The following is a 15,000-nucleotide window of genomic DNA, read 5'->3' on the forward strand; positions in this document are numbered from 1 at the left end:
TGTTATAGCATACTGTCACTGTTACTGTCACTGTTAGAGTCACTGTTACTGTCACTGTTAGAGTTACTGTCACTGTTACTGTCACTGTTAGAGTTACTGTCACTGTCACTGTTACTGTCACTGTTACTGTCACTGTTAGAGTCACTGTTACTGTTACTGTCACTGTCACTGTTAGAGTCACTGTTAGAGTCACTGTTACTGTCACTGTTAGAGTCACTGTCACTGTTACTGTCACTGTCACTGTTAGAGTCACTGTTACAGTCACTGTTACTGTCACTGTTAGAGTCACTGTCACTGTTACTGTCACTGTTACAGTCACTGTTACTGTCACTGTCACTGTCACTGTTACTGTCACTGTTAGAGTCACTGTTACTGTCACTGTTACAGTCACTGTTATTGTCACTGTTATTGTCACTGTTACTGTCACTGTCACTGTTACAGTCATTGTCACTGTTACTGTCACTGTTACAGTCACTGTTACAGTCACTGTTACTGTCACTGTCACTGTTACTGTCACTGTTAGAGTCACTGGAGAGCCACTGTTACTGTCACTGTTACAGTCACTGTTACTGTCACTGTTAGAGTCACTGTCACTGTTACTGTCACTGTTACTGTCACTGTTACTGTCACTGTTATTGTCACTGTTACTGTCACTGTCACTGTTACAGTCATTGTCACTGTTACTGTCACTGTTACAGTCATTGTTACTGTTACTGTCATTGTTACAGTCACTGTTATTGTCACTGTCACTGTTATTGTCACTGTTACAGTCACTGTTATTGTCACTGTCACTGTTATTGTCACTGTTGCTGTCACTGTCACCGTTACAGTCATTGTTACTGTCACTGTTACAGTCATTGTTACTGTTACTGTCATTGTTACAGTCATTGTTATTGTTACTGTCACTGTTACTGTCATTGTTACTGTCACTGTCATTATTACTGTCACTGTTACTGTCACTGTTACTGTCATTGTTATTGTCACTGTTACTGTCACTGTTACAGTCACTGTTACAGTCATTATTACTGTCACTGTTATTGTTACAGTCATTATTACTGTCACTGTTATTGTCACTGTTACTGTCATTGTTACTGTTACTGTCACTGTTACAGTCATTGTTACTGTCATTGTTACTGTCACTGTTACAGTCATTATTACTGTTATTGTCACTGTTACTGTCACTGTTACAGTCATTGTTACTGTCACTGTTACTGTCACTATTATAGTCATTGTTACTGTCATTGTTACAGTCATTGTTACTGTCATTGTTACTGTCACTGTCACTATTACAGTCATTGTTACTGTCACTGTTACTGTTACTGTCACTGTTACAGTCATTATTACTCTTATTGTCACTGTTACTGTCACTGTCACTGTTACAGTCATAATTACTGTCACTGTCACTGTTACTGTTACTGTCACTGTTACAGTCATTGTTATTGTTACTGTCACTGTTGCTGTTACTGTCATAATTACTGTCACTGTTACTGTCACTGTTACAGTCATTGTTGCTTTTGCTGTTACTGTCATAATTACTGTCACTGTTACAGTCATTATTACTGTTATTGTCATTGTTACTGTTACTGTCACTGTTGCTGTTACTGTCATGTTAAATCCTCAGTCTTTGTGTGTTTCTGTAGAATATGTTCTAGGGCTTTTTGATTTAGAGCCTGGAGGTTAGAGCCTGGAGGTTAGAGCCTGGAGGTTAGAGCCTGGAGGTTAGAGCCTGGAGGTTAGAGCCTGCAGGTTAGAGCCTGGAGGTTAGAGCCTGCAGGTTAGAGCCTGAAGGTTAGAGCCTGGAGGTTAGAGCCTGGAGGTTAGAGCCCTGCAGGTTAGAGCCTGGAGGTTAGAGCCTGGAGGTTAGAGCCTGGAGGTTAGAGCCTGCAGGTTAGAGCCTGGAGGGTTAGAGCCTGGAGGTTAGAGCCTGGAGGTTAGAGCCTGCAGGTTAGAGCCTGGAGGTTAGAGCCTGGAGGTTAGAGCCTGCAGGTTAGAAGCCTGGAAGTTAGAGCCTGGAGGTTAGAGCCTGGAGGTTAGAGCCTGGAGGTTAGAGCCTGCAGGTTAGAGCCTGGAGGTTAGAGCCTGGAGGTTAGAGCCTGGAGGTTAGAGCGTTGGGCCAGTAACCAAAAGGTTACTTAACTCCAATTGCTCCACAGGTGCCTGACAATGGTGACCCTGGCTGTGACCCAGGGGGAGTTTGGATATGCAAGAAAACACATTTCCATTACACACTTGTGTAACAGGTCAATATAAACACCCCCAAAATTATTATTACAATAGTGTCTGACCCCCCTCCCCTCTCTCTCTCTCCCCCTGCAGCAGACTGCGCTCCACTGGTCAGCGTTCTATAACAGGCCAGAGCACGTCAGACTGCTCATCAAACATGACTCCAACATTGGCATCCCTGACAGCGAGGGCAAGATCCCCCTACACTGGGCTGCTCACAGCCAGGAGCACACCGCTATACACACCGTCCGCTGCATACTGGTACACACACACACACACACACACACACACACACACACACACACACACACACACACACACACACACACACACACACACACACACACACACACACACACACACACACACACACACACACACAGGATCCAGTGAGAATGTCATCCTTACACACACCATCCTCTGCTTACTGATGTAAATGAGGTGTGTGTGTGTGCGTAGGAGGCGGCTCCTACCGAGTCTCTGTTGAACTGGCAGGACTATGAGGGGCGCACACCTTTGCACTTTGCTGTTGCCGACGGCAACGAGGCAGTGGTGGAGGTGCTGACATCGTATGACGGCTGCAGCGTCACGGCGTACGACAACCTGTTCAGAACCCCGCTGCACTGGGCTGCACTGCTGGGTAAGAGACTGTGTTTACAATGTGGATCCTGTCATCAGAATGTGGTTCCATCACTGGTCCAGATACTGTACCGGGGGGGGGGCAACCCGAGCTGGACCTGAATATGTTGATGTGTGTTTCAGGACATGCCAAGATAGTGCACTTGTTGTTGGAGAGGAACACGTCAGGCACCATCCCCTCAGACAGCCATGGGGCCACACCTCTACACTATGGAGCTCAGAGCAACTACGCTGTACGTAGACACACAGACATGCACACGCGCGCACACACGCGCACGTTTTCAAGTTACATCAGTGACTCATGTGTGTGCGTGTGTGTGCGTGCGTACGTGCACGTGTGTGTGCGCATGTGTGTGTGTGTGTGTGTGTGTAGGAGACGGTGGGTGTGTTTCTGTCCCACCCCTCTGTGAAAGACGAGCCAGATCTGGAGGGCCGCACAGCGTTCATGTGGGCTGCTGGCAAAGGAAGCGATGATGTCATACGCACCATGCTGACACTCACGCCTCACATCGACATCAACATGGCCGACAAGTACGGAGGCACTGGTGAGGAACTCTGGGATGTGTTTAATACGCAGGGATTGATTCAGTCAGCAGTAGACCAAGAGCTGCTGTGATTGGTCAGGCTGGTAGAGGACACCTTCCCCCTCCCCCTGACTCCCTCCCCCTTCACCCCCCCACCCCCGACTCCCTCCCCCTTCACCCCCCCACCCCTGACTCCCTCCCCCTTCATCCCCCCACCCCCGACTCCCTCCCCCTTCACCCCCCCACCCCCCTACCCCCCCCCTAACCCCCCCACCCCCGACTCCCTCCCCCTTCATCCCCCCACCCCCGACTCCCTCCCCCTTCACCCCCCCACCCCCGACTCCCACCCCCTTCACCCCCCCACCCCCGACTCCCTCCCCCTTCACCCCCCCACCCCTGACTCCCTCCCCCTTCACCCCCCCACCCCTGACTCCCTCCCCCTTCACCCCCCCACCCCTGACTCCCTCCCCCTTCACCCCCCACCCCTGACTCCCTCCCCCTTCATCCCCCACCCCCGACTCCCTCCCCCTTCACCCCCCACCCCTGACTCCCTCCCCCTTCATCCCCCCACCCCTGACTCCCTCCCCCTTCATCCCCCCACCCCTGACTCCCTCCCCCTTCATCCCCTACCCCCCTCACCGCCTTCACCACCGTTTCCCAGATCTTAATGCCCTGGCACTGTCACCATCAGGGCTACTCAGAGAGATAAACAGACAGAGATGACACACACACACACACACACACACACACACACACACACACACACACACACACACACACACACACACACACACACTCACTCACTCACTCACTCACTCACTCACTCACTCACTCACTCACTCACTCACTCACTCACTCACTCACTCACTCACTCACTCACTCACTCACTCACTCACACACTCACACTCACACACTGGTGCTAGCCTCTGTCATCCTGCACGTGTAGGAATGTTGAGGCACTGGAGGTGACGCAGGTGGCAGGACAGCCGCTGTCTGATGTCACAGGGGATTCCCCAGAGGGGCATAGATGTCAGGGGATTCCCCGAAAGCAGTGGAGCAGGAGAGACGTGGGGAGAGAGACATGTCAACACATAACTGACACTGTTAAGAAAATTACCAAAAACAGTGAGCATGTACACATACTCTCTCTGACACACACACACACACACACACACACACACACACACACACACACACACACACACACACACACACACACACCATCCCCAAGCTGTAGACATGCTATCCTTTGTCCCCTGCTCTGCCCTGTGGGCTGATTGGAGCACTAATCACCATGGTGATGCCCCTGCTTCCTGCCCTGAAGGGACAATTTATGTGGATATGCTAATGAGTTGGTAAAATATGCAAATTATCTGGTGTACTATGCTAATGAGGTTGAGTGTGATGGGGAGCAGAGTGGGTTTATCAGAGTGGGTTGAGTAGAGTGGGTTGAGCAGAGTGGATTGATCAGAGTGGGTTGAGCAGAGTGGGTTGAGCAGAGTGGGTTAATCAGAGTGGGTTGAGTAGAGTGGGTTGAGCAGAGTGGATTGATCAGAGTGGGTTGAGCAGAGTGGGTTGAGCAGAGTGGGTTGAGCAGAGTGGGTTGAGCAGAGTGGGTTGAGCAGAGTGGGTTGATCAGAGTGGGTTGAGCAGAGTGGGTTGAGCAGAGTGGGTTGAGCAGAGTGGGTTAATCAGAGTGGGTTGAGCAGAGTGGATTGATCAGAGTGGATTGATCAGAGTCACTGGAGTAGATAGATGGGCCAGTGGTGTAAATATTGACTGACATGAAATAACAACACATTACAGGGTCAAAGTGCAACAAAGGACTTTTCATTTGACGAACTGGTTCTGAAAACTCCAGTAGGTGAGGCTGCTGAGGTGTGTGGAGACTAAATGTGTGTCTGTTGCAGCGCTGCACGTGGCCTCTCTGTCAGGTCATGTGAGTACAGTGAGGTTGCTGTTGGAGAGAGGAGCCATAGTGGACAGTCTAGACGTGATGAAACACACGCCTCTGTTCAGAGCCTGTGAGATGGGACACCGCCACATCATCCTCACACTTATCAAAGGTACACAGCAAAGATGGTGGATAAATGCAGATTTTGCTTTACTAAGGTCGTTGACCATTGGAAAAAAGGAGCGAGTGAGATGTCTCACTTCCTCCTCCGTCTCTGGTACGCAGTACACCAGTGTGTGTGGTGGTGATTATTGTAGACTTGGTATTCTAGTCCTTCAATACATTGTGGTCTGATAGCAGTGAAGAGTTTGTGGTCATACACGCATCCTTAAAAACGTAGGTGCTCACATCCCCAAATATACACATTTCCCCCTGACATCCCCAAATATAACATTTCCCCTCACATCCCCAAATATACACATTTCCCCTCACATCCCCAAATATACACATTTCCCCTCACATCCACAAATATACACATTTCCCCTCACATCCCCAAATATACACATTTCCCCTCACATCCCCAAATATACACATTTCCCCTCACATCCCCAAATATACACATTTCCCCTCACATCCCCAAATATACACATTCCCCCTCACATCCCCAAATACACACATTTCCCCTCACATCCCAAAATATACACATTTCCCCTCACATCCCCAAATATACACATTTCTCTCACATCCCCAAATATACACATTCCCCCTCACATCCCAAAATATACACATTTCCCCTCACATCCCCAAATATACACATTTCTCTCACATCCCCAAATATACACATTCCCCCTCACATCCCCAAATATACACATTCCCCCTCACATCCCCAAATATACACATTTCCCCTCACATGACCATTATGTGCATGAAGCACGGTGTGTGTCATTTCACTTTTGTGTATAGTCAATCATAATTGATCACAGAGGTACGTAACGATTATATACATACAAATTGGGCCAAGTTAAAAACCTAGGCAACAGTAATCTTTTTTTGATGTCTGTAATCCTTTATGACCGTATGTACCTCTGTGATTAATTATGATTAAATATGCGCAAAGTGAATAGAATTTGTTCCACACCTACCATGCGTCATGTGCATGTGAGGTGAAATGTGTATATTTGGGGATGTGAGGGGGATGTGTATATTTGGGGATGTGAACACTCAGTTTGTTTGACCTGATGAAGATCCGGTTCGGATCAAAACATTGTCAATAAAGCTGTGAATTGGGAGGTTTATTCAATAATATCTGCCATTCAACTTATAGTCATTTTGTATGTGGTGCTATGCTCTACCTACTGAGTCATACAGGACTACACTAGTGTACCATGCTCTACCTACTGAGTCACACAGGACTACACTAGTGTACCATGCTCTACCTACTGAGTCATACAGGTCTACACTAGTGTACCATGCTCTACCTACTGAGTCATACAGGACTACACTAGTGTACCATGCTCTACCTACTGAGTCATACAGGACTACACTAGTGTACCATGCTCTACCTACTGAGTCATACAGGACTACACTAGTGTACCATGCTCTACCTACTGAGTCACACAGGACTACACTAGTGTACCATGCTCTACCTACTGAGTCATACAGGACTACACTAGTGTACCATGCTCTACCTAATGAGTCATACAGGACTACACTAGTGTACCATGCTCTACCTACTGAGTCATACAGGACTACACTAGTGTACCATGCTCTACCTACTGAGTCACACAGGATTACACTAGTGTACCATGCTCTACCTACTGAGTCATACAGGACTACACTAGTGTACCATGCTCAACCTACTGAGTCATACAGGTCTACACTAGTGTACCATGCTCTACCTACTGAGTCATACAGGACTACACTAGTGTACCATGCTCTACCTACTGAGTCATACAGGACTACACTAGTGTACCATGCTCTACCTACTGAGTCATACAGGACTACACTAGTGTACCATGCTCTACCTACTGAGTCATACAGGACTACACTAGTGTACCATGCTCTACCTACTGAGTCATACAGGACTACACTAGTGTACCATGCTCTACCTACTGAGTCATACAGGACTACACTAGTGTACCATGCTCTACCTACTGAGTCACACAGGACTACACTAGTGTACCATGCTCTACCTACTGAGTCATACAGGACTACACTAGTGTACCATGCTCTACCTACTGAGTCATACAGGACTACACTAGTGTACCATGCTCAACCTACTGAGTCATACAGGACTACACTAGTGTACCATGCTCTACCCACTGAGTCATACAGGACTACACTAGTGTACCATGCTCTACCTACTGAGTCATACAGGACTACACTAGTGTACCATGCTCTACCTACTGAGTCATACAGGTCTACACTAGTGTACCATGCTCTACCTACTGAGTCATACAGGTCTACACTAGTGTACCATGCTCTACCTACTGAGTCATACAGGTCTACACTAGTGTACCATGCTCTTGTAATGCAGGATTTTCGGTGGGCTTACTATGGTGAAGAATGCCTCATTGATTTTCATTGTGTAGGCTCTGCTCGTGTCCACCTGGTGGATCTAGATGGACACACTGCTCTCCACTGGGCGGCTCTGGGGGGGAACGCTGAAGTCTGCCAGGTCTGTCTTTTCACCTTCATACACTTTTATTATCCCTGAACACTTCTTCATTTGTCTTCATTTCCTTTCCTTATAGACTGTGTTAAGGGTGTGTTGTTCAGGTCATTGAGCCGGTTGTCTGGTACTGTAACCTCAGTGTGATGGTCATGGTAGTTGCTGATGGAGAATGGGATCAGTCCTAACGTCCAGGACCAGGCAGGCAGGACTCCTCTCCAGTGTGCTGCTTATGGAGGGTACATCACCTGTATGGCTGTACTACTCATGGAGAACAACGCCGACCCTAATATACAGGACAAAGAGGTACACACACACACACACACACACACACACACACACACACACACACACACACACACACACACACACACACACACACACACACACACACACACACACACACACACACACACACACACAGACATACAGTACATACACACACACACACAATCACACACAGACACAAAGTGCTCTCCACTGGTCCTGTCCTACCGTGTGTGTCTGCAGGGCAGGACAGCTCTCCACTGGTCCTGTTCTACCGTGTGTGTCTGCAGGGCAGGACAGCTCTCCACTGGTCCTGTCCTACCGTGTGTGTCTGCAGGGCAGGACAGCTCTCTACTGGTCCTGTCCTACCGTGTGTGTCTGCAGGGCAGGACAGCTCTCCACTGGTCCTGTCCTACCGTGTGTGTCTGCAGGGCAGGACAGCTCTCCACTGGTCCTGTCCTACCGTGTGTGTCTGCAGGGCAGGACAGCTCTCCACTGGTCCTGTCCTACCGTGTGTGTCTGCAGGGCAGAACAGCTCTCCACTGGTCCTGTCCTACCGTGTGTGTCTGCAGGGCAGGACAGCTCTCCACTGGTCCTGTCCTACCGTGTGTGTCTGCAGGGCAGGACAGCTCTCCACTGGTCCTGTCCTACCGTGTGTGTCTGCAGGGCAGGACAGCTCTCCACTGGTCCTGTCCTACCGTGTGTGTCTGCAGGGCAGAACAGCTCTCCACTGGTCCTGTCCTACCGTGTGTGTCTGCAGGGCAGGACAGCTCTCCACTGGTCCTGTCCTACCGTGTGTGTCTGCAGGGCAGGACAGCTCTCCACTGGTCCTGTCCTACCGTGTGTGTCTGCAGGGCAGGACAGCTCTCCACTGGTCCTGTCCTACCGTGTGTGTCTGCAGGGCAGGACAGCTCTCCACTGGTCCTGTCCTACCGTGTGTGTCTGCAGGGCAGAACAGCTCTCCACTGGTCCTGTCCTACCGTGTGTGTCTGCAGGGCAGGACAGCTCTCCACTGGTCCTGTCCTACCGTGTGTGTCTGCAGGGCAGGACAGCTCTCCACTGGTCCTGTCCTACCGTGTGTGTCTGCAGGGCAGGACAGCTCTCCACTGGTCCTGTCCTACCGTGTGTGTCTGCAGGGCAGGACAGCTCTCCAATGGTCCTGTCCTACCGTGTGTGTCTGCAGGGCAGGACAGCTCTCCACTGGTCCTGTCCTACCGTGTGTGTCTGCAGGGCAGGACAGCTCTCCACTGGTCCTGTTCTACCGTGTGTGTCTGCAGGGCAGGACAGCTCTCCACTGGTCCTGTAACAATGGCTATCTGGATGCTGTGAAGCTGCTGCTGAACTCTAATGCCTTCCCCAACCACATGGAACACAACGAGGAGAGGTGAGGAGGAGGTGGATGATCAGGAAGTGCCTCGTCTATAGTTTGGAAGGACATCAGCTCCTACAACAGCAGCAAGTATCGATTTAGATTCAAAAAGTAGCTGTTGGTATTGTCTTGCTAAGGCAGTTTAGTTGTTGTGCTGTCTCTCTACCTAGTGGCCTACTTGTATTTTTCTACTGGCACTGACTGATAACTACAGGTAACTGGCAAGATAAAGGAAACCCCAACATAGTGTCTTAATAGGGCGTTGGGCACCACGAGCCAGAACAGCTTCAATGCATCTTGGCATAGATTCTACAAGTGTCTGGAACTCTTGGAGGGATGCGACACCATTCCTCCATGAGAAATTCCATCATTTGGTGTTTTGTTGATGGTGGTGGAAAACGCTGTCTCAGGCTCCGCTCCAGAATCAACTGGGTTGAGATCTGGTGACTGAGACAGACATGACATGTGGTGTGCATCTTTTCATGCTCCTCAAACCATTCAGTAACCACTCGTGCCCTGTGGATGGGGGCATTGTCATCCTATGGAGGCATAGACATGGTAGCCAAAATAATGTCCTGCGCAGTATTTTTATACATGACCCTAAACATGATGGGATGTTAATTGCTTAATTAACTCAGGAACCACACCTGTGTGGAAGCACCTGTTTTCAATATACTTTGTATCCCTCATTTCCTCAAGTGTTTCCTTTATTTTGTCAGTTACCTGTACTTTATTGAGGGAAAATGTACTTGCTACGATTTTGTTGTTGTCTCACCTAGCTATGTTAAGATGAATGCACTAATGTATGTCGCTCTGCATAAGAGCGTCTGCTAAATGACTAAAATATCAATGTAAAATTATATGTTGTAATTTTCTGAATGAATTTTGTGAATCTATTCTCTATGTGTGTTGTTTTTCACAAAGCAAGTTCATTAGGTTAAAGAGGCACTATGCAGAAATCACTCCGCCATTTCCTGGTTACTAAAATTCTAATTATAATATCAGTTTATGTGACAAAACATCCAAGTATAGCGTAGAGAATCATTGTACCATCTAAACCGCTGTGAAATATATCTTCCATAACCAATAATGTTGTATTTTCAGCTGTTTGAAGCTGGTGTACAGAAGCAAAAAACTTACGAACAGGAAGCATGTGTGTGTGTGTGTGTGTGTGTGTGTGTGTGTGTGTGTGTGTGTGTGTGTGTGTGTGTGTGTGTGTGTGTGTGTGTGTGTAGGTACACCCCCCTGGACTACGCCCTCCTAGGGGAACACAGTGAGGTGACTCAGTACATGTTGGAGCATGGAGCTCTGTCTATAGCGGCCATCCAGGACATCGCTGCTGCTTCCATCCAGGCGCTGTATAAAGGATACACGGTCCGCAAGGCCTTCACTGAGAGGAAACAACTACTGATGAGACACGAACAGCTACGCAAGGACGCAGCCAAGTACCACACACACACACACACACACACACACACACACACACACAACCACATACACACACACACACACACACACACACACACAGAAATGAGCATTGTGATCCATCCCCTGTCTGCTCAGTACTCTCTGTCAATAACTATATCATAGTCAACCAGATCATGCCATACACACACACACACACACACACACACACACACACACACACACACACACACACACACACACACACACACACACACACACACACACACACACACACACACACACACACACACACACACACACACACATACATATTCTCTTTCTATCTATTTTCTCTCTCTCTCTCTCTCTCTTTCTCTCTCTCTCTCTCCTCTCCCTTTCTCTCCATCTCTCCCTGTCTTATTCCCCCAACCCATATAGAAACAGTCACACTCTCTCCATATCCATCTTTCCACCTGTCATCCCTGCACACACATACATCTTCTCCCTGTCTCTCTCTCTCTCTCTCCTTCCCCCTTCCTCTCTCTCTCTCTCTCTCTCTCTCTCTCTCTCTCTCCCTTCCTCTCTCTCTCTCTCTCTCTCTCTCTCTCTCTCTCTCTCTCTCTCTCTCTCTCTCTCTCTCTCTCTCTCTTGCTCACACATCCCTCTCTTATAATTCTACACTGTTTGTAATAAATGGCCTGTAAGGGTCTCTGTGTGCTTGGGACTCCTATTAGGCTTGGATTACTGAAAGGATTCTCCTGTTGTTCTTTGTAACGTCAGGACTAGTTTGTGATGTTGGTCAGGGCTGGTCCAGCGGTTGGGTTTAGGTAGGGTTTTGAGATAAGGCTGTAACTAGGGTTAGGGTGTATGTGTGTGAGACGTGTGTAAGATGTGTCATGATGTCACTCAGGAAACGCGAGGAGGAGCAGCGGAGGCGGGAGGCGGAGCAGCAAATCTCATTGGCCAGAACAGAGAAACAGAGGATGTTATTGGCCCGCGCTGAGCAGGAGCAGCTGTCATTGGCTGAGACTATGAAGGAACTGTCAGTGTATGAGAGAGAGGCAGGGGGCGGGGCTAATACAGCCTCCAAAGCAGAACAGACCAATAGCAAAGAGGAGACACGGAAACATAGAGGTACGGACATACACGCACACAGGAGGCTGCTGAGGGGAGGGCGACTCATAATAATGGCTGAAATGGAGTTAATGGAATGTTATCAAACATGTGTTTGATGAATTTGATTCCATTCATTCTGTTCCAGCCATTACTATGAGCCCGTCCTCCCCAATCAAGGTGACACCAAACTAGTTTTCATTGGGAAGGCAGATAAAGCCTTTTTGATCAAAAGCAATGACTTTTGCATGTGAATCCTACTCATTACTGTTCCGTTTGAGAAGGGCGCTCCTCCCTCACTGCTTTTGCCCCTTCATGTCACGGGTCATAGACCGGTGCCCTGCGGCTCAGCTTAATCAGATCCGCTCAATGAAAAACAGGTGAAATTATGAATGCCATCTTCATTATCTCCTACCATATTGCACAAGTTGACTGCAGATATTTACTTAAAAAGTAGCTAGAAATATTCAAATGTATAAAAAAGAAGTAGTTTAAACAGTATTGTCAGTATTGAAAAACCATCCCGTGGCTTTTTCCAAAACCCTGGACTACGGTATATATACGGTAAACCGCCCAAACCTAACACACATATACACACACACGTATTCACCCACTCTCTCAGTCTCTTACTTCCCTCCCTTTCTCAGCACATAGAAGCAGACCCTCCAGGAGAGGGAAGGAGGCGCAGCCAGCCAAAGGCCCTGACCCCGTGGTGACCCCTCACCCCTCAGTGACCTCTGACCCCATGCCCCCTGCGCAGGGGTCTAGGGTCAGGGAGCGTCTCTCTCCTGCAGGCTGCAGCCGACCCCCCAGTCCAAAACACAGACCCCCCACCACACCCAGGACCAAGAGACTCACCTCTGCAAACACACACACTCCTTCCAAAACACACACTCCCTCCAACACACACACTCCCTCCAACACACACACTCCTTCCAACACACACACTCCCTCCAACACACACACTCCTTCCAACACACACACTCCCTCCAACACACACACTCCCTCCAACACACACACTCCTTCCAACACACACACTCCCTCCAACACACACACTCCCTCCAACACACACACTCCTTCCAACACACACACTCCTTCCAACACACACACTCCTTCCAACACACACACTCCTTCCAACACACACACTCCCTCCAACACACACACTCCTTCCAACACACACACTCCCTCCAACACACACACTCCCTCCAACACACACACTCCTTCCAACACACACACTCCCTCCAACACACACACTCCTTCCAACACACACACTCCCTCCAACACACACACTCCTTCCAACACACACACTCCCTCCAACACACACACTCCCTCCAACACACACACTCCTTCCAACACACACACTCCCTCCAACACACACACTCCTTCCAACACACACACTCCCTCCAACACACACACTCCTTCCAACACACACACTCCATCCAACACAAACATGTCTACTCGCCCCACCATGGATCAAGAAGCCCCCAGCACCAGGGAACGCACCCCTAGAAGCAAGAGAGACACACACACCAACACACACAACCCCAGACACAGAACACGCCCTGCCACAGACCATACCACCTCCTCCAGCAAGAACCACACTAAAGCCTCCACACAGTCACACCGCCCCAGCAGCAAGCCCAGGGAGCGGGACAGAGACCAGGCTGCCTGCACTATCCAACGAGCCTGGAGGAGGTAAGGTTGAAGCCCGACCAGGGATGGTCTGCTTTTCATTCTTCCCATTCCCTCTCCAAGCTGAGCCAGTACTGGGAGTACTGCCATGGAATAGAGCCTGTGGCCCCTTTGCCAAAGCAGAGGTGCTCAGGTAGTTTCTCTCTGGCCTGATACCAAGGTTGGCTCTGAGATGGCTTCCCAAACAGCCTGGAGGAAGTGTGTGTATGGTTGAAAGGGGGGGGGGGGGGGTATACTGTGCTCCACAGTAGCGTTCTCTCTTACCAAGAGAGTGTGGCAGTGCCATGTGGTGCCCACATGTGTCTTCCCTCCACACACACACACACACCAACTTACACACAGCGTCTCCCCCTCTCGCTCTCTGTGGTCTGGCTGCCTGCCCTCCTACCATCAACACCTCCATGACGGGGGAGAGAGGGGGAGGTGGGGGAGACAGGGGGTATAATCTGGAGCCCTCTCAGTGTTTTAACGAGAGGCTAAAAGTTCAGGCGTGCCATTCTAATAGCTACCAGCAGCCTCTCATTCAGGATCTACTACCCCACATCGGAAAGCGCTCTGTTCCCAGCCGCCAGTAGATGTGTGTGCGTGCGGATGCGTGTACTGATTTAATTGTAGTATACAAGTAATACGCTTTTTCTACTAAGCTCTTGAAGTATGCCATGGCCGGGTTCAGTTCCCCTAGAGGAAGTGTTATGTATTGATGCTGAAGAGTAGCGGACCCAGAATTGAGCCATGTGGAACCCCTGAGGTTGGACATTATTATTTCTCACCCCTCTTAAACCAGCTTTTCCAGGGATGCCTGTAACGTTTTTCAGTGAACTGAATAATGTCCAAATGTCATGTGCTGTGTAATATACGAACCGAATAGGTTGGACAAATGAAGGCCTCTATAATGTACTGTGTTCTGGGTGTGTTTGTGTGTAGGTTCCATGTGCGAGGCAGATTGAGGGAGGCTTTTGGTGCTGGGAAAAGAGTGGAGCCACCTGAGGTCGCCTCCCTCCTGATCCAGCTGCTCTGGGATAGGCCGGCTTTCCCTGGTCACACCCCTATTAGGACCAAGCCTGAGGCCAGAGTTCCACCCACCAAGACAGCAGCCAAGAGCTCAGTGCTGCAAAGCATCTATGGTAAAGCCTGGCGTTCTGTCCAGAATGTTTGATTCTGTCTTTAATTTGTTTCAACTCTGAACTGTTAACATTTAGAA

General features: G+C 49.2%; 1 protein-coding gene across 1 annotated transcript in view; it reads left to right on the forward strand.

Annotated features, from left to right (window-relative positions):
* Positions 1-2,316: 2,316 nt before the first annotated feature.
* The window catches only part of LOC120039642 (inversin-like), a gene marked incomplete at its 5' end in the record, with an annotated part of 18,078 nt that continues 5,394 nt past the window's right edge, over positions 2,317-15,000 (forward strand). Inside the window, 13 exons of the mRNA XM_038985052.1 lie at positions 2,317-2,484; positions 2,683-2,863; positions 2,986-3,095; positions 3,236-3,407; positions 5,297-5,452; positions 7,872-7,957; positions 8,111-8,257; positions 9,496-9,602; positions 10,823-11,032; positions 11,905-12,128; positions 12,755-13,067; positions 13,698-13,802; positions 14,724-14,923. Of these exons, the coding sequence (XP_038840980.1) occupies positions 2,317-2,484; positions 2,683-2,863; positions 2,986-3,095; positions 3,236-3,407; positions 5,297-5,452; positions 7,872-7,957; positions 8,111-8,257; positions 9,496-9,602; positions 10,823-11,032; positions 11,905-12,128; positions 12,755-13,067; positions 13,698-13,802; positions 14,724-14,923 (2,179 nt within the window). The remainder of the gene's footprint in view (positions 2,485-2,682; positions 2,864-2,985; positions 3,096-3,235; positions 3,408-5,296; positions 5,453-7,871; positions 7,958-8,110; positions 8,258-9,495; positions 9,603-10,822; positions 11,033-11,904; positions 12,129-12,754; positions 13,068-13,697; positions 13,803-14,723; positions 14,924-15,000) is intronic.

Source organism: Salvelinus namaycush, unplaced genomic scaffold (assembly GCF_016432855.1).
Source record: "Salvelinus namaycush isolate Seneca unplaced genomic scaffold, SaNama_1.0 Scaffold2873, whole genome shotgun sequence".
Lineage (NCBI taxonomy): Eukaryota > Metazoa > Chordata > Actinopteri > Salmoniformes > Salmonidae > Salvelinus > Salvelinus namaycush.